This window comes from Cnephaeus nilssonii, assembly GCF_951640355.1.
Source record: "Cnephaeus nilssonii genome assembly, chromosome: 5".
Taxonomy (NCBI): Eukaryota; Metazoa; Chordata; class Mammalia; order Chiroptera; family Vespertilionidae; genus Cnephaeus; species Cnephaeus nilssonii.
In genome coordinates, this window is record NC_137076.1 from 20,186,051 (window position 1) to 20,204,904 (window position 18,854).

Here is an 18,854-nt window from a genome sequence, read left to right on the forward strand (position 1 = left end):
TCATTGGGAACTAACATTTACATTATTTCTGAGGTTAGGGTCACTTGTCGATGAGGTGGGGATGCCCAAATTAATACAAGGTCTGTGACATAAGAATGGCCAATAAAGGGTACCTTTCTTGAAAAACCGGTTTAGTAAACATGACAGTCGCTGCTATCCAAGTAAAAAATATTTTAGGAATGGCAGCCTAATTATAATTTCAGGCAATCATGTTGCTGGCCTGTATGATTTCATTGGGTTTTTATGGAATTAATACAGTTGCTAAAGGGGAAATAATACAATGTAATGAGCAAAGTGCCCATTCAAGAGTACATATCATTAGTATTAAGTCCAAAATTAGAATTTTGGACCATAAGTTTCCACTGCCTGATAATCAGGCATGGTCTTTGTTCACCAGAAGCGTGGACAGTAGTGATTACACAGGCACAGTAGAGTTCAAGTGAATTCTACTAACAAAAGTAGAAGAGCCTTTTAACATTGTACTTTATTACAGGAGCTTGCTTGGGGGGCTCAATAGACAGATGGGCATGGGAAAAAACCCATGGGTGTGGCTTTGCACTGATTTAACACTGATGGCTCTGGTAATTGAGAAAGTATTGGGCCACTTTCCTATATCTTATACAAGGACACTGAAGTCTATCAAAGTAGTTGTGTTTTTGCAATCGGACTTAATAGTCTCTGTACCTTCTCTCAAAACACTATCTGATGAGTGCATACTTTATATAGATAAGAACTTAGAATTTAGTTTTGTGAGCAATATGAAGGGATAGGAGGCAGTCAATCCATTCTCACAGGTTGGCAATCAGAATTAGTGAGATGATAAACATTTCGGAGTACTGAAAAAGTGGTTCGACAAGCTCAACATCTTTTTTTTAGATATAAAATTCACAGATGAGCCATCAACCGTTTTAAAGTGGATGATGCAGTGGCATTTGGTACACTCACAGTGCTGTTAACCCCACCACCAATAACTGGTCCAAGACATTTTCCTCCCCTAAAAGGAAGCCCTTACCCGTTAGTAGTCACGCCCCATTCCCTGACAACCACTAATCTGCTTTCTGTCTCAATTTATTCTGGGTATTTCATATAAAGGGAATTGTGACATAAGACTTTTTCAGTCTGGTTTTCACTGAGCATGTTTTTGAGGTTCCTCCATGTTGTAGCTTGTATCAGTACTTCATTTCTTTTTATGGCTGAATAATATCCCATTGTACATATATACTACATTTGTTTATCCAGTCATCCAATAGTGGACACTTGAGTGGTTTCCACCTTTTGACCATGTTGCTAGGAACATTCTTGGACAAGTATCGGTAATTGTTTTCAATTCTTTTGGGTAAATCCCTAGGAATGGAATTATTGGTTCGAATGGTAATTCTCTGTTTAAATGTTTGAGGAACCACCAAATTTTTCCACAACAGCTGCCCATTTTACATTCCCATCAGCAATGTACAAGGGTTCCAATTTCTCCACTTGCTTACTGATACTTATTTTCCCTTTTTTTTTTTTTTTATTCTGGCCATCCTAGTGGGTGTGAAGTGATAGCTCATTGTGGTTTTGATCTGCATTTCCTTAACTAATGATGGGCATCCCTTCATGTGCTTGTTGGTCATTTGTTTATCTTTGGAGAAATGTCTATACAAGTTCTTTGCTTTTTTTTTTTTCATTTTAAGTTTTTAATGAAAGTTGTATATAAGATTACTTTATTCCTGCATCTTCTCAATTGTTTCTTCCTTGTATTTTCCCTTTTCCTTTCCTACTTGGCGAGATTTGGCTTTACGTTCAAGGATCTTTTTGCGGTCTTTGTCCAGCTTTAGTCTAGTGATAACCACCTTGCTGGGGTGAATGCCCACATGAACAGTTGTACCATTAGCTTTCTCCCGTTGCACTCGTTCAATGTAGATGACATATTTCTTCCTGTAAACCTGGACTACTTTGCCAATTTGCTGCCCTTTGTAATGTCCTCGAACAACCTGAACTTCATCATCCTTTCGGATGGGCATGGACCGAACATTGTACTTCTGTCTCAGCTCTTTGGAAAGAGGAGACGACATAATCTTCCTTCGAATGTGGGAAGGTGCATTGAAATGCCTTTTACGGTTCTTGCTCCGGTCAGAAGTCACAAAGGGATTGAACTTCATTTTGACCGCTGGCGCTCCTACGATGGCCGCAAGAGGGAAGAGCTGCTTTTTTTAATTGGGTTGTCTTTTGTTGAGTTGTATATTAGACACTATCAGATGTGATTTGCAGTGTGGTTTATGGTTTGTTTTTTTTCACTGTCTGGGCTATCTTTTCACTCCCTTAATAGTGCCTTTTGATGCAAAACAGTTTTGTTTCTAATCATGCCCAATTTATCTTTTCTTTTGTTACTTGTACTTATGGAGTCATATGTAAAAAATCATTGCCAAATCCAAGGTCATGAAGACTTACCCCTACATTTTCTTCTAAGAGTTTTCTGGTTTTTAACTCTTATATTTAGGTCTATGATCCATTTTGAATTACTTTTTGTATATGTTATAAGGATCCAGTTTTATTCTATTCCAGGTGGATAGCCAATTGTTCCAGAACCATTTGTTGAAGAAACGATTGAATGGTCGTGGCACCCTTGTCAACAAGTCAGTTGACCACAGCTACATGGCTTTATTTCTGGACTCTCAATTTGACTCTATTGTTCTATGTATTCTGTCCTTATGCCAATACCACATTGTAGCTTTGTAGTAAGATTTGGAATTGGGATGTGTGAATCCCCCAACTTTGTTCCTCTTTTTAAGATTATGTATCTTGGTTATTCTGGGTCCCTTAAGCTTCCTACAAAGAAGCAAGCTGGTAATTGAGGTAGCAATTATGTCGAATCTATAGATCATTTTGGGTACTGCCATCCAGTTCATGAACGCAGATGTCTTTCCACTTATTTAGGTCTTCTGTAGCATCTTTAAGCAGTGTTTTGTAGTTTTCAGCGGAAACTTCTGTAGTTCGGTTACATTTATTACTAAGTATTTTATTTTTTTAAATCCTCACCTGAGAATATTTTCAAGTTGATTTTTAGAGAGAGTGGAAGAGAGAGGGAAAGAGAAACATTGATGTGAGAGAAACACATTGATTGGTTGCCTTTTGCACATGCCCTGACCAGGGCCCAGGGCTGGGGAGAAGCCTGCAACTGAGGTACATGCCCTTGACTGGAATTGAACCCGGTACCCTTCAGTCTGCAGGCCGACGCTTTACCCACTGAGCTAAACCAGCTAGGGCAGTATTTTATTCTATTGTAAATGGAATTGTTTTCTTTTTTATTTTTATTGACTTCAGAGAGGGAGGGAGAGGGGGAGAGAGATAGAAATATCAATGATGAGAGATAATAATTGATTGGCTGCCTCCTGTACACCCACACTGGGGATCAAGCCCAAAACACAGGCATATGGCCTGACTGGGAATTGAACCGTGACCTTCTGGTTCATAGGTCGATGCTCAACCACTAAGCCAGGCTGGCCAGGCCTGGAAAAGTTTTCTTTTTAAAAAAATATATTTTATTGATTTTTTTACAGAGAGGAAGGGAGAGGGATAGAGAGTTAGAAACATCGATGAGAGAGGAACATCAATCAACTGCCTCCTGCACACCTACTGGGGATGTGCCCACAACCAAGGTACATGCCCTTGACCAGAATCGAACCTGGGACCTTTCAGTCTGCAGGCTGACGCTCTATCCACTGAGCCAAACCGGTTAGGGCTGGAAAAGTTTTCTTATTTCCATTTTTGTATTATTCATTGCTAGTGTATAGAAATACAGCTGATTTTGTTGTTTTCATTTTATTCCATCACCAGAAATATAGCTGATTTTTGTGTGATCTTGTATCCTGCAATTTCACTGAATTTGTTTAATAGCTCTGATAGTTTTTTGGTGGATTTTTTTAAATTTTTAATATATTTTTATTGATTTCAGAAAAGGGAGAGGAGAGACAGAAATATCAATGATGAGAGAGAATCACTGATCGGCGGCCTCCTGCCCGCCCCCCTTGAGGATCGAGCCCACAACCTAGACATGTACCCTTGACCGGAATCGAACTCAGGACCTTGCAGTCCGCAGGCCAACGCTCTATCTACTCAGCCAAACTAGCCAGGGTTTGTGGATTCTTTAAGATTTCCCAAATACCAGATCATGTCATCTATGAATAATGACTGTTTTTACTTGTTCCTTTCCCACATGAATGCCTTTCATATATTTTTCTTGCCTGATTGCTCTGAATGGAACTTCCAATACAATGTTGGAATATTTGTAACAATTCTTTTTAAAGTTATTTATATTCTCAGTAATATTTCTCCTAACTGTAAATTCCATTAAGTTTACGTGGAAGGACAAATATTCTAATTCCAGCCAATCCACTTGAGCTGGATTCTTTGAATAAAGAACATAAAGTACGCCCTAACCGGTTTGGCTCAGTGGATAGAGCGTCGGCCTGCGGACTGAGGGGTCCCAGGTTCGATTCCAGTCAAGAGCATGTACCTTGGTTGCGGGCACATCCCCAGTGGGGGGTGTGCAGGAGGCAGCTGATCGATGTTTCTAACTCTATCCCTCTCCCTTCCTCTTTGTAAAAAATCAATTAAAAAAAAAAGAACATAAAGTAGATAAAATCTTCTTTTGAGATCTAAATTTATGAGTCACAGGTCAACAAGTTGTGTATTTAGGGCCTGTAAGGCCCAGGCAATGTGGGTACATGTATCACATCTTTGCTTAGTAACTGTCCAAAGATACCCACTCAGGACAAATCCTCAGCTTCCCCATGGGAAATGCCTGGGGATTTTGGCTTCTCAGATGCTCACAATGATTTGGGAACATCTCTCTAAATAAATAGGAGTGGGGATAACTCACAAATACATCACACATTCCCCTTATTTGTTGCCATAAAATTCTGTAAAGAATTTCTCTTTAGAGATAACCCCCAAGGGCCAATGACTAACCTGAGTAACAAGGTGTAAATTGTTTTCTGCAATGGTTCCCATAAGGAAAACTGTAGCCTCCTTACAGAGACATAAGTCCCTAATTCCTTGTCATTGGAGGACAATGCGAATGACAATACTGATCGACTCAAATGAACTAAGACCACAATTTCCCTCAGTGTTTTACATACACTTTGTCTAGCTCAGCAATGGCAAAACCAGAGGAAGCTAAGGGAATATTCTTGGAGAAAAAAAGAACTTACTTGTCGCTAATTCATCAGCTTCAATAAGGCTGAAATATGTCTTCCCCAGGAAAAGGTGTGAGAATAAACAACTCATCTTTTCTGTCAAAGAAGTTTAGACAGCCCCATTTTGGCCTGTGTGACTTGGCAGCCACCATGTTGGCCCCATGATTTGCAGCTCCCCTGGGGGTCACCATCTTGAAATGGCAAAGGCCAACCTCTCTCTTTGAATTAGCCAATCACGAAAGACGGTGCGCCTGAGCTCCAAGAGTGAGGGACAGGTCACGTGTGTCAGAGATTATAAAGCCAAGCAGACTGCCTTCTCAGTGTGTGCGTGCTTCCAGACCATGTGTGCACACCCTTCTGCACAGAAGTAAAGATATGTGCCTTGCTGCCTGGCTCCCACGTATGTTTTGTGTTCTACCAGGAACCCCACAATTTGGGGGCTCGCCTTATTTCTTACAAAGGGGATATTTGGTCCCAGGATGTGTATTAGATATCCATTGCTGCTTAACAAATTACTCCAAAAGTTAGTAGCTTAAAATAAAACATTTACTATTCCTAGGAATCAGAAATCCAGGTGTGGCTTACCTGGGTCCTTAGTTGGCCTTAATCAAAGTGTTGGCCAAGGCTGCAGTTTCACATCTGAAGGCATGACTATGGAAGAATCTACTTTCAATGTTGCTCATGTGGTTATTAGTAGAACTTAATTCCTTGCAGATTTTGGACTAACACTAACCCTAACCCTATAGGACAGTGGTTGTCAACCTTTCTAATTCTGTGACCCTTTAATACAGTTCCTCATGTTGTGGTGACCCCCAACCATAAAATTATTTTCGTTGCTACTTCATAACTGTAATTTTGCTACTGTTAATGAATTGTAATGTAAATATCTGTGTTTTCCGATGGTCTTAGGCTCTACAGCAGTGGTTCTCAACCTGTGGGTCGCGACCCACAGGTTGAGAACCGCTAGCAGGGTCGCCTATTAGGGTCGCGGCATTAGAAAGGTTGAGAACCACTGCTATAGGAGCTTTAGCTCCTTGCTGGCTATAGACCAGAAGCCACCCTAGTTCCTTGCCATATGGGTCTTTCCTATATGGCAGCTTGCTTTATCAACATATGCAAGCTGAAAAGGCAAGAGCCCAGCGAGATTAAAGACATAGATTTTTTTAACCCAACCAGGAAAGTGACATCACTTTTTCATTAGCAAGCAAGTCTCTAGGTCTAGCCCACACTCAAGGGGACGTTATAAAAGTGTAAATTCTAGGAGGTGGGGATCTTTGGGGGCCATCTTTGAAAGGTGCCTGCCACACAATACTAGTATAAATCTAGATATAGATGCTCTTCTTATAAACTATCAGATTCTTTTTTTTTTTTTTAGTATATTTTTTTTATTGACTTCAAAGAAGAAGGGAGAGGGCGGAGAGACAACTATCAATGATGAGAGAGAATCATTGATTGGCTGTCTCCTGCACGTCCCCTACTGGGGATGGAGCCAGCAACCCGGGCACGTGCCCTTGACCTGACCGGCGACCTGACCGGCATCAAACCTGGGACCCTTCAGTCTGCAAGCCAACCCTCTATCCACTGAAACTACCAGATTCTAAGAGCCTGCTTCATCAGTCCTTGCTGAAATCAGTTCTATCAAGCATCCTTCCCCAACACTGGCTGGTTTCAACTACAGTGAAAAACCTGTCAAGACAAGACACCCTTCCTTAACTCAGCAAATGCCACGGAAAGTTTTCGAGCAGCCTCACTTGGTGGATTGCCACTCATTCTGATGCTGTGGTGATTTCACAAAGCCACCAGTGACTCCCTGTCAAAATTTTACCAGTAACACTTTTCATGCTTAACGTCTAGGCCAAGGGTGGGGGGCCTTTTTTCTGTAAAGGGCCATTTGGATATTTATAACATCATTCATGGGCCATACAAAATTACCAAGTTAAAAATTGTTACTATGAAAAAAGTCCTAGATTTATTGAGTTCTGAGTCCCGCCTTCAGTTGCTGTGGCAGGGCCAGACATTCCCCACCCCTGCTCTAGGCTTTCAAATCACCAGTTTTCTGTGTGAGCCTTAAACTAGAAGGTATCTTGCAATGCTGCTCATTTTCTAGTGATAAATTCAGAAATTTGTCCATTTCAAGTTCATCACAAGCCTTTTCTATTTACTTCTCTCTCAAGATAGTTTTCCTTAAATCTAAGATTCATTTTTTTCTCAAGGATTATATTTCAAAAATATGCATAAAGCATAGGTAGAGTGAATAATTACAAAGCTAATGCATAGTCAAGAAGCAGAACAATTTTCAGTCATGTAAGATTTAAAAAAGTTCTAGAGACCTGCTGTACAGCATATGCTTATAATTAACAATACTGTGCACTTAAAACATAAAATTTGAGAAAAAAAATAGAATACTGATATACCTACCTCAGAAATTGACCACCTCCATCAAATCCCCTTATCCCTTTCTGATCACCCTCTCAGGAAACCAGTGGTAATTACTTGCTTGTTTTTCTTTATAGTTTTACGTCCTTAGAAACTTGTCTATTTTTGTCTGTTTTAGAAATGCACATGAAAAAGAGATGATCAATCACATATGTACACATACCTTGCTTCTCTGGTTTCCCGTTACGTTTGTAAGATTCACGTGTTGTGTGTGGCTGTGGTTTGTTCATTCTCATTATATTTGTTCCACCATGGATGGATGTTTGGGCTGTTTTCGAAGTAGACTCTTAGAAACAATGCTATTTTAAACCTTCTTAATTGTGTCAGTGAGAGTTTCTGTGGGATTGGAATTAGTGGGCTATAGAGTATGCAGAGCTTAAACTTCACCGGAAAAGGTCAAACTGTTTTCTAAAATGACTGAACCAAATGATGAGAAGTATATGAGAGCTACCACTGTCCTTTTTTGACCTCCAGACTCCTTCCTCTTAAGCACTTTTATCCCACATGTGACATTTGCATTTTCTTTCCACTTTGAAACTTTTCATTTTTAAAAAATATATATTTTTATTGATTTCAGAGAGGAAGGGAGAGGAATAGAGAGATAGAAACATCAATGATGAGAGAGAATCATTGACTGGTTGCCTCCTGCACGCCCCTCACTGGGGACCAAGCCCACAACCCGGGCATGTGCCCTTGACCAGAATCGAACCTGGGACCCTTCAGTCCGCAGATCAATGCTCTATCCACTAAGCCAAACCAGCTAGGGCTACTTTGAAACGTTTTAAAAATCACTTCCTTTTTTTATTGAAATTGCATGACTCGTTCTACTTTTCACTAGGTCTTCCAGCAATCTCACTGTTTTGAATGTGACAGGGAATGATATTTGTAAAACACTTCAAAACTAAGCAAAACATAGCAAAATACAAAATAATGGAGTAGCAGAGACTAAAATGACCCTTAGGGCCATCTTGTAACTGTTCGTGGCTGACAGAAGTATAATGCTTTACTCTAAAGTTTTCATTCCTAACTAGTTTATGAGTTAAAAATTGGCAAGCATGTTGGATGCATGTCATTTTACAGTTGTCAAAGCCCATAGAATGTACAACAAAGAGTGAATCCTAAGGTAAACTGTGGACTTCAGTTAATAACTAGGGGCCCAGTGCACGAATTCGTGCACCTTGAAAGGAACTGGGGCCACGAGGCTGCGGTGGGCACAGGGGCAGGTCTCAGCCCATCCTCTGAGCCCCTGCCTGGCCCCTCCCACCGCAGCCCCCGGTCCCCTCTCTGCCATCAGCCCTGCTCCCGCCATCGCTGCTCCCATGTGCTGACTGCATGGAGCCATTGGGGCTGGCGCCAGCAGCAGGTGCAAGTAGAGGCGATCAGGGCGGGCAGCTGCCGCTCCTACCCGCTGACGGTGCTGAACGATCAGGACTGACGCTGGGCGCTGGCAGTGGGTGGCGCCAGCTGCTGGTGCAAGCAGGGCAAGCACCAGCAGCAGGTGTGAGTGCCGGGTGGGACTGCGGTGCGCAGGAGCAAAGAATTTTCAGTAACCACCAGAGGCTCGCCCCGATGATAGCAACCAGCACCCCGCCTTGGTCTAGTGCCCCTGCTCGCCTGCTCCACCATCCCGCCACGGCCAACGCCCACATGTTCCGTCCGCCCTCTGGTGGTCAGTGCACGTCATAACAACCAGTTGTGCCGCCGTTCGGTCTATTTGCATATTAGCCTTTTATTATACAGTAGGACCTCGGGTTACGTCGGAGATCCATTCCTATGGCACAGTGTAACGCGATTTTCGCCTTAAGTCAGAATCCATCTACATAAGCGCCTACGTCACTCACATGGAGCACTTACACAGCAGTAATGAAGTGAAACAGTAAAAAAAAATCTAAAAGAAAGATAACAATTCCTGACCTTTATTTGTTTTTTTTTTTGTTTTAATTTCTTTATTGGTTATGGTATCACATGATTGTCCTCATCCCCCCCGTTCCCATCCCAAACCCCTCCCCATGTATGCCCCCACCCCCCTGTTGTCCATGACCACTGGTTAGGCTTATATGCATGCATACAAGTCCTTTGGCTGATCTCTCCCCCTGACCTTTACTTGTGGTAAATAAATAATAAAGAACATAAAGCACATATGTACATACGTCAAAATGACGGAACTTTTTTTTTTATTATAAATAAACGGGAGATGGCGACGTAACCATGAAACGAGATACGTTGAGTCCGACTTAACCGGAGGACAGCCTGTGTAGGATAATGTATCAATATTGGCTCATCAACTGAAACAAATGTACCACACTATACAAGATGTTAATAATGAGGGAAGTAGGAGAGGGGAACTCTGTATTTTCCACTCAATGTTAATATAAATCTAAAACTGCTTAAAAAATCTATTAATTAAAAAAAACTAGAAATGTCAATCAGAACCTCAAACCTCAGAGAAGGAGGGGGTCGGTGGGAGTAAAGGGGAGAGATCAACCAAGGGACTTGTGTGCATGCATATGAGCCTAATCAATGGACACAGACAACAGGGGGGTGGGGCATGAGTTGGGGGTGGGGAGTAATGGGGGGATAAGGACACATACGTAAATAATAATAATAATAATAATAATAATAAAATAAAAAAGAAATAAAAAGAAATTGTGAGGTAACCAGAACCCCAAGAACGCCTGAGAACATCTTTCTTGCCATGCTAGCAGTCATCAGCTGTACGGTAATATTACCTGGGGCAAATGGGGAAGTATTTTGGACTTACGTTCCTGACCCTTCATGGGTAAGAGCCCTTACATGGGCTGATCCCCCACCTAATATAGTCACCAATAATACCAAACACCTTGGTCATCCAGGAAGACCATGGGTGGGGCAAGGAAGCATAATTACACAGGGGTCTCCACCCAGCTTCCCTTTTGTATGACACAAAATCAAACCACTGCTCCTTTGTGTGTAAAATTAAAGAGAGGTTTCTGGCTTGCGTGGACACCAAAGGAAGGGACTATCACTACTTGCTCCTGGGAGAGGTGCAGAAAATGTAACTAAGACCTTGTCTATACAAAAAGAAATTGACAGCCAGTTTGAAATGGAATTGCCATGGCCTAGAGCAAAGAAAATCCTTACATGATATTATTCTACAATGTCATTATAATTTCCCCCAGATTTGTGTTACCCCCATTACCTATAATAGTACCTTGCACCCTTGGGAATAAAAAAAAAAATCATCTTTTTGGTGCTTGGAGACAAAGGTAACACATCTCTTGATATTTTAGAATTACAACAGCATAATGTACAATTATCCCAAACAAATTTACAAACTAATTCTTTGAATGTCTGGCAGCAATTTAAAAAGGACATGAAAGGATTTAATCCCTTCCACTGTGTAGAGGGCCCCCTGGGAAGGCACCTGAGCTTTCTAAATTGGCCCCTCTTGCCCTTTTGGCCAAGAGGGACCCTCTTCTCACAATCCAATTGCCCACAGCTGTTGCCTGAGCTTTCTGTTCATGCCGAGGTTGAAGCCTCGTGGTGGCTGGTACCATGGATCTGTCTCTCGCCAAGTGGGGTGAGCTGGGCCCTCCCTGGAGAAGAAACCTGGGTTCCCCAAGATATGTGATCAGTGCCGGGGCCTCGCCAGCAGGCGAGGGGATCCCAAGGCAGGTGCTGAGCATGGAGGCCATAGGGGCATAGGCTACCAAGGAGACAGAACTGAACCTCACATCACCCTGCTTGGCCCCAGAGGATGGCTGGTTAGCCAGAGACGGGTAAAATTCCTCAGGGAAGGAACAACCTAAGACAGGCACAGTCGCAGAGTGGCCATCAGGAGAGAACTTGGGGGTCAACAGAGGTGGGGCACAGACCCTCACCCCCCCAACTTTGCAGGGGCCTGAACCCTCACCCCTTCTGAGGGAGGTCTCCTGCCCCCAGGGCTGCTTAACTTCCCATGCCCAGCTCAAATCGGGACCCAGGTAACAGACAGAGACTTGGCCAACAGCAGCTGCCCTCTCACTGCAACAAGACTTGTTTGAGTTGTCTTGTACCTATGATGTGGGGAAGTGGGTTTTTGATATCTAAATCCAGCCTACCACCAGGAATGCTCAGGGCCTACTCAAGAAGGCAAATAATCCTTTCCACTAATATTTACAGGGTAAAATAAGATTGTTGTTAGAGTATTAAATTTGACAGTAAAATAGTAGTCAAGTTTTCAGACTAATTTAAATTGGATAATTGAAATAAGCGAATATTCTAGAAAAATTAATTGTACTGGACAAAAAGCTGTTCCTAAAGTGTTAACTAAAATTTTTATTGGTAGTTCATCTCCTGGTAAAATTGCGTAACATATAATGAACCTAAAGCAGTCATATTTTAGTGCAAAAAAAATTAAAATTTAAAAGCTATCAAGACTACATTATAAAATTTCCAAAAGCCTCCTAATATTTAAATCAAAAAAGGGGGGAGAGTAGAAGAATATCATGTAAGGAAAAACATCCTGTAAGTAAATTATATCTAGAAAATTTTTACTTTAGAAAATTAACTTTCATTTGTAATGCTAACAACAAGACACCCATGAAAAACACACATGGTGTCAAAACAAGCCAAAGGAAAATCATTTGGGCAAAAAATGAAAAAGGATCCCAAGTCAAATTTATAGAAAATATTCCTTTATTAACTTTTGGTCGAGAATATGTTTGTATATTTTCAGAAAACAACTCCAAGACCATATGGATTCCTGCAACAGAGAGGAATTGACAGGACTGCTCTAGCCATGAAGACAGAAGAGAACAGTCCAGAGATGGAAGACGCTGACGAATCCTTGCCATACTAGCAGTCAGCAGCTGTGCGTCGCTGCAGGTTGCCCAGGACCAAACCAAAGAGGGTCGGACCTGCATTACCACCATTTGTCCACCATCCAGAACTGAAATATCATTGCTGACATGTATACATAAGGAACTGTTTGACATTGAAATTGGGACTCAAAAGAACTGTTGGCCCAGAAAGAAACTCACTACAGACTGATTCATTTGCCTCTCAGCATAACCATTATTGCTTGTCTCATTTTCGGTTCTTATAAGTGTATTTTTGTATCACATGATCTCACTCATCTAGGGGAAATAATGAACAACATAAAGTGATGAACAAAAACAGACCTGGAGATAGGGAAGCATCGATCAGACTGTCAAACCTCAGAGTGAAGGTAGAGGAGGGTGGGGGAAAGGGGGAGAGATCAACCAAAGGACTTGTATGCATGCATATAAGCCTAACCAGTGGTCACGGACAACAGGGGGGTGGGGGCATGCGTGGAGAGGGGTTTGGGATGGGAATGGGGGGATGAGGACAAATATGTGATACCTTAATCAATAAAGAAATTTTAAAAAAACAAACTGCAAGCAGAATAGCTTTTGTAGAATGGTAAGGAATTTTCCATTTCTCTAGACTTTAGAGTCTAGAGCAGGGATCATCAAACTACTGCCTAGACTGGATTGCTATCTGTGTTTGTTTTTTTTTAAATCCTCACCCGAGGATGTTTTCATTGATTTTTAGAGAGAGAAAGAGAAGAGAGAAACATCATTTGCCTCCCCTATGCACCCAACCAGGGATCAAACCCACAAACTTTTGTTCTACAGCAGTATGGAGTATGCTCCAACCAACTGAGCCACCCAACCAGGGCATTTTTTTTTTTTTTAAATTTTTCCTTTATTTTTGTTCTTTTGTTTTCTTTTTCTTTTTTCCTGTTTTCTCCAAATATATACAATATGTATATATTTAATAATTCTTTATTATTGAAAGTATTATATATGTTCCCTTTTTTCCTCCATAGACCCCCTCCAGCCCGCCCCTGATCCCTCCCCCGACCCCCACCCCGGCTGTCACTGCCCCATCCCATCGTCTGTGTTCATTTCCCCAAATATTTTTATTTTATTTATTTTTATAATAATTTAAAAAAAATATTTTTATTGATTTCAGAGAGGGGAGAGAGAGAGAGAGACATCAATAATGAGAGAGAACCATTGATCAGCTGCCTCCTGCACGCCCCCCACTGCGGATCTAGCCCTCAACCCGGGCATGTGCCCTTGACCGGAATCGAACCCGGTACCCGTCAGTCCACAGGCCGATGCTCTATCCACTGAGCCAAACCAGCTAGGGCTTTAGGGCTTTTTTAAATTAATTTTTAGAGAAAGAGAAACATCAGTGGGCTGCCAACCTGCACGCACCCACTGGGGATCAAGCCAGAAACCCAGACATGTGCCCTGACTGGGAGTCAAACCAGCAACCCTCCGGTGCACAGGATGACGCCCAGGGCCTGCTAAGAACGACTTTTGAAAAAAAATCAAAAGAATTGATATTTTGCCCTAGCTGGTTTGGCTCAGTGGATAGAGCGTCAGCCTGTAGACTGAAGGATACTGGTTTCAAATCCAGCCAAGGGCACATGCCTGGGTTGCGGGCTCGATCCCCAGTAGGGGGCATGCAGAAGGCAGCCAATCAATGATTCTCTCTCATCATTGATGTTTCTATCTCGCTCTCCTCCTCCCTTCCTCTCTGAAATCAATACAAGAAATATATTTTTTAAAAATTAATATTTTGTGATTCCTGAAATTTACATGAAATCTAAATTTAGTACCCATTAAGTTTTACTGGAACACAGCCACACCCATTAGTTTACATATTAACTATGGCAGCTTTTGTGCTATAATATCAGAGCTATATAATAGTCAATGTTATAGACATTGTATGGCCCACAAAATCTAAAACATTGACTACTTGGCTCTTCAGTCTTCATGGAATCAGGAATTCTGAGTTCTAAACTGTATAAATGTGTGATCTTCGGTGAGTCACTTACCATCTCTAGGACCAAACTATAAATTCCAGAATGTAACCTCATGGGTAAGTTCTTATTAGAAAGTGGGCCTGAATCCAGGCCATAACAAATCAAATACCTTCAGCTTTTCCAAAGCTGATCCATGCTATATAGATTTATTCTTGCTTTTAAGGAAACACTATAGCCCGGCCAGCATCGCTCAGTGGTTGAGCATCGACCTATGAACCAGGAGGTCATGGTTGGATTCCCGGTCAGGGCACATGCCTGGGTTGCGGGCTCGATCCCCAGTGTGGGGCATGCAGGAGGCAGCCAATCAATGATTCTCTCTCATCATTGATGTTTCTATCTCTCCTCCTTTCCTCTCTGAAATCAAGAAAAAAAAGTATTTAAAAAAACCCACACTATAATTTTTAACCTAGAAAAATCCTGGCAAATATGAAAAGAAAACGAGAAATGTATAAGGATGTTCACTGTAATTCTGATTATTATGATGGAAAACTGGAAATGAATTAAACATACAAAATAGGAGAATAATTAACAAATTATCATATATCTATATGTTACCTCCCAATTAGGCAGAACTGCAAGTATCCACGTGGAATGACTTCAAAGACATATTAAATGGGAAAAAAAAAAGCATGTTACAAATTAACAGGTACAGAATGATCCCTTTGTTTTATAACACAACTAGTTGCCCAGGGCACGAAATTTGTGCATGGTGGGGGGTTCCCTCAGCCCAGCCTGCACCCTCTCCAATCGGGGACCCCTTAGGGGATGCCCGACTGCCGGTTTAGGCCCGATCTCTTGCAATCTGGGACCGCTGGCTCCTAACCGCTCACCTGCCTGCCTGCCTGATTGCCCCTAACTGCCTCTGCCTGCCTGCCTGATTGCCCCCAACAGCCCTCCCCTGCCGGCCTGATCTTGCCCCCAACTGCCCTCCCCTGCTGGCCTGTTCTCACCACCAACTGCCCTCCCCTGCTGGCCTGATCACCCCTAACTGCATCTGCCTCAGCCCCCACCACCATGGTTTTGTCTGGAAGGAAGTTGGACATCCAGAAGATGGCTGGTTGACCCGGTCTAATTAGCATATTACCCTTTTATTAGTATAGATAGATTATATAGGATAGGATTGCTTAAATGGGGGGAAAATTTTTTTTCAGCAGGAGGAGATGCTCTTGGCAGACAAAAATACATAATCCCTATATCTGGACTGATAGCCAGCCATATGCACTATACTGCCAAACAGGTCATTAAAAAATTGAACTGCTTTCTTACACCTTGCTTACAACAAACAGCTGTTGCCCTTAAAACCCCTCCTCAGCCCCCACCTTAGGTTCTGCCTTCACAATTCACCCAGATTAGGTTCTGACTGGTTGGTTGCTATGCCAGTCAGCATCAAAAGCTCCACCTCCTAGGCAGCCAATGGCTCCTTGCACTTTACTCAGATTTGGTTCTGATTGGTGGGTTTCTATGCCAGTCAGCGTCAAAAGCTCTGCCTCCTATGCAGCCATTGGCTCCTCACAATTCACCCAGATTTGGTTCTGATCGGTCGGTTTCTATGCCAGTCAGTGTCTTCGGGCCTATCTCCTGGCCTGATCAGAGAGGCAGGGCTGATCAGCAGCCCTCGCGAAGGCCCAGAGAGAAAAGAGAGGCATAGCTGCTGGCCAGGCCCAGAGAGAAAGAGAGAGGCAACAGCTGATCAACAGCTGCCATGGAGGCTACGGATCAGACCCTGCTTCTCTCTCTAGGCCTCTCTCTGGGCCTGATCTGCAGCCCCCTCAGCAGTCAGTGCTGGTTCACCACACCCACAGTGGCGGCAGTCAGTGCTGGGTCACCACGGCAACCCAGGACTGACTTCCGGTCGGTCGAGCCTTCAGTCATTTTGGACGTTAGGGACCCTGAGTTTTTATATATTAGGACTATTTCTATATGTAGACATATCTATACTAATAAAAGGGTAATATGCTTATTAGACTGGGAGACCTTCCGGGAGACCTTCGGGACGTCCTTCCGTACAAAGCCATGGTGGCGGGGCCAAGGCAGAGGCGGTTAGGGGGGATCAGGCCAGGAAGGGAGGGCAGTTGGGGACGATCAGGCTGGCAGGGGGGGCAGTTGGGGGTGATCAGGCCGGCAAGGGAGGGCAGTTGGGGGCGAGAAAGCTAGCAGGCAGAGTGGTTAGGGGCGATCAGGCAGGCAGGCAGGTGAGTAGTTAGGAGCCTGTGGTCCCGGATTGAGAGAGGGATGTCCGATTGCCAGTTTAGGCCCGATCCATGGGCCTAAACTGGCAATAGGACATCCCCTGAGGGGTCCCAGATTGGAGAGGGTGCAGGCTGGGCTGAGGGACAACACCCCCGTGCACGCATTTCATGCACCGGACCACTAGTTATTGCATAAAATGAAAAGTCTAGACCAGTGCGGCTAATCTACCTAATAAAAGAGTAACATGCTAATTGACTGTACCTTCACAATGCTCACCAGCCAATCAGGAGCGAGTATGCAAATTAACCCAACAAAGATGGTGGGTTAATTTGCATAACAAGGTGCCCAGCGGCTGGGGACGGATGCTTGCATCATCGCCATGGCAACAATGCAGGTGTTCTGCACAACCCCAGCCGTTCTGGGCCTCTGGGCAGTGTGGAAGGCAGAAAGGTGGCTCTGGGCCAGAGCGAAGGCGGTGCCAGCTGCCAGGGGAACGAAGGCCCATTCTTGCACAAATCTTCATTTGTGCATCGGGCCACTAGTAGAAATTATATTGCAAACTATATATGTAATTTTATATTTTCTAGTAGCCATATTAAAAAAAGTAAAAAGAGCCCTGGCCGGTTTGGCTCAGTGGATGGAGTGTTGACCTGCAGACTGAAGGGTCCCAGGTTTGATTCCGGTCGAGGTCACATGCCCAGGTTGCGGGCTCGGTCCCCAGTGGGGGGCATGCGGGAGGCAGTCGATCAATGGTTCTCTCTCATCATTGATGTTTCTATATCTCTCTCTCCCTCTCCCTTCCTCTCTGAAATCAATAAAATTATATTTAAAAAAAAAGTAAAAAGAAACAGGTTAAAATTCAATTTTATAATATACTAGAGGCCCAGTGCATGATTGAATCATGCACGTGTAGGGTCCCCTACACGCTTTTGCTTTTGATCACGGGGAGCTGGGTGCCTGTCCGCTAGTGCACCAGGCCTTTCAGAAGCCTCCAGTGCACCAGGCCTTTCTGAAAGGCCTGGTGTCTGAGCGGACAGGCATCCAGCTGCCACGCTTTTACTTTTGATCGCGGGGAGTTGGGTGCCTGTCTGCTGGTGCACCAGGCCTTTCAGAAGCCTCCAGCGCGGCGGAGGCTTCTGAAAGGCCTGGTGTCTGAGCGAACAGGCATCCAGCTGCCACGCTTTCACTTTCGATCGCTGGTGTCTGAGCGGAAAGGCATCCAGCTGCCACGCTTTTGCTTTTGATCGCGGGGAGTTGGGTGCCTGTCTGCTGGTGCACCAGGCCTTTCAGAAGCCTCCAGCGCGGCGGAGGCTTCTGAAAGGCCTGGTGTCTGAGCGGACAGGCATCCAGCTGCCATGCTTTCACTTTCGATCGCTGGTGCTTGAGCGGAAAGGCATCCAGCTGCCACACTTTTGCTTTTGATCGCGGGGAGCTGGGTGCCTGAGCGGACAGGCACCCAGCTCCCACGCTTTTGATGGTCCGTGGCCGCTGAGGGGGGCTACCCTGCTGTTGAGAGGCGCAGGGGGCGGGACTCCCACCCCCTGCGCCTCTCAACGGCCGCTGAGGGGGGCTGCCGCGGACACCTGGCTACCCTGCCGTTGAGAGGCGCAGCTGGGTGTCTGCGCAGGCCCCCTCAGCGGCCACGGATTTGGCCTCGATCTGGCCGTTGAGAGTCGCAGGGGGCGGGAGTCCCTCCCCCCTCAGTGGCAGCGGATCCGTGCCTCTCAATGGCCGGATAGGCCACCCCGAGTCCCGCCCCCCAGCCTCCCACCGCCCAATCGTGGGCGTAGCGGAGTGATGGTAATTTACATTTTACTCTATTATTAGATAGGACTAGAGTCCCGATGCACGAAATTCGTGTGTGTGTGTGGGGGTCCCTCAGCCCACCCGGTACCCCTCGCAATCCAGGACCCCTCAGGGGATGTCCGACTGCCAGTTTAGATCGGGTCTAAACCTGCAGTCAGATATCCCTCTCACAATCTGGGACCCCTCGCTCCTAACTGCCCGCCTGCTTGCTCCTTACCGCTTGGCTCACAGCTCCTTAGTATTGCCCCAGAAGTAGTCTTGGCTCCCGCCACCACTGCTGTGCTCGCCAGCCCGGCTTCTGGCTGAGCGGCACTCCCACTGTGGGAGCACACTGACCACCAGGGGGCAGCTCCTGCGTTGAGCGTCTGCCCCCTGGTGGTCAGTGCGCGTCATAGCGACCGGTCGTTCTGGTTGTTCCGCCATAA

General features: G+C 44.3%; 1 protein-coding gene across 1 annotated transcript; it reads right to left on the reverse strand.

Moving 5' to 3' along the window:
- Positions 1–1,643: 1,643 nt before the first annotated feature.
- LOC307099301 (large ribosomal subunit protein uL24) lies at positions 1,644–2,192 on the reverse strand. Its single transcript, XM_079770652.1, has one exon. It carries the CDS (start codon positions 2,139–2,141, stop codon positions 1,704–1,706), a length of 438 nt encoding a protein of 145 aa, XP_079626778.1. The 5' UTR covers positions 2,142–2,192; the 3' UTR covers positions 1,644–1,703.
- Between the last annotated feature and the right edge of the window lie 16,662 nt (positions 2,193–18,854).

Coding starts and splice junctions, on each gene's coding strand:
- LOC307099301 (XM_079770652.1), bottom strand. CDS start 2,141: ATGAAGTTCAATCCCTTTGTGACTTCTGACCGGAGCAAGAACCGTAAA.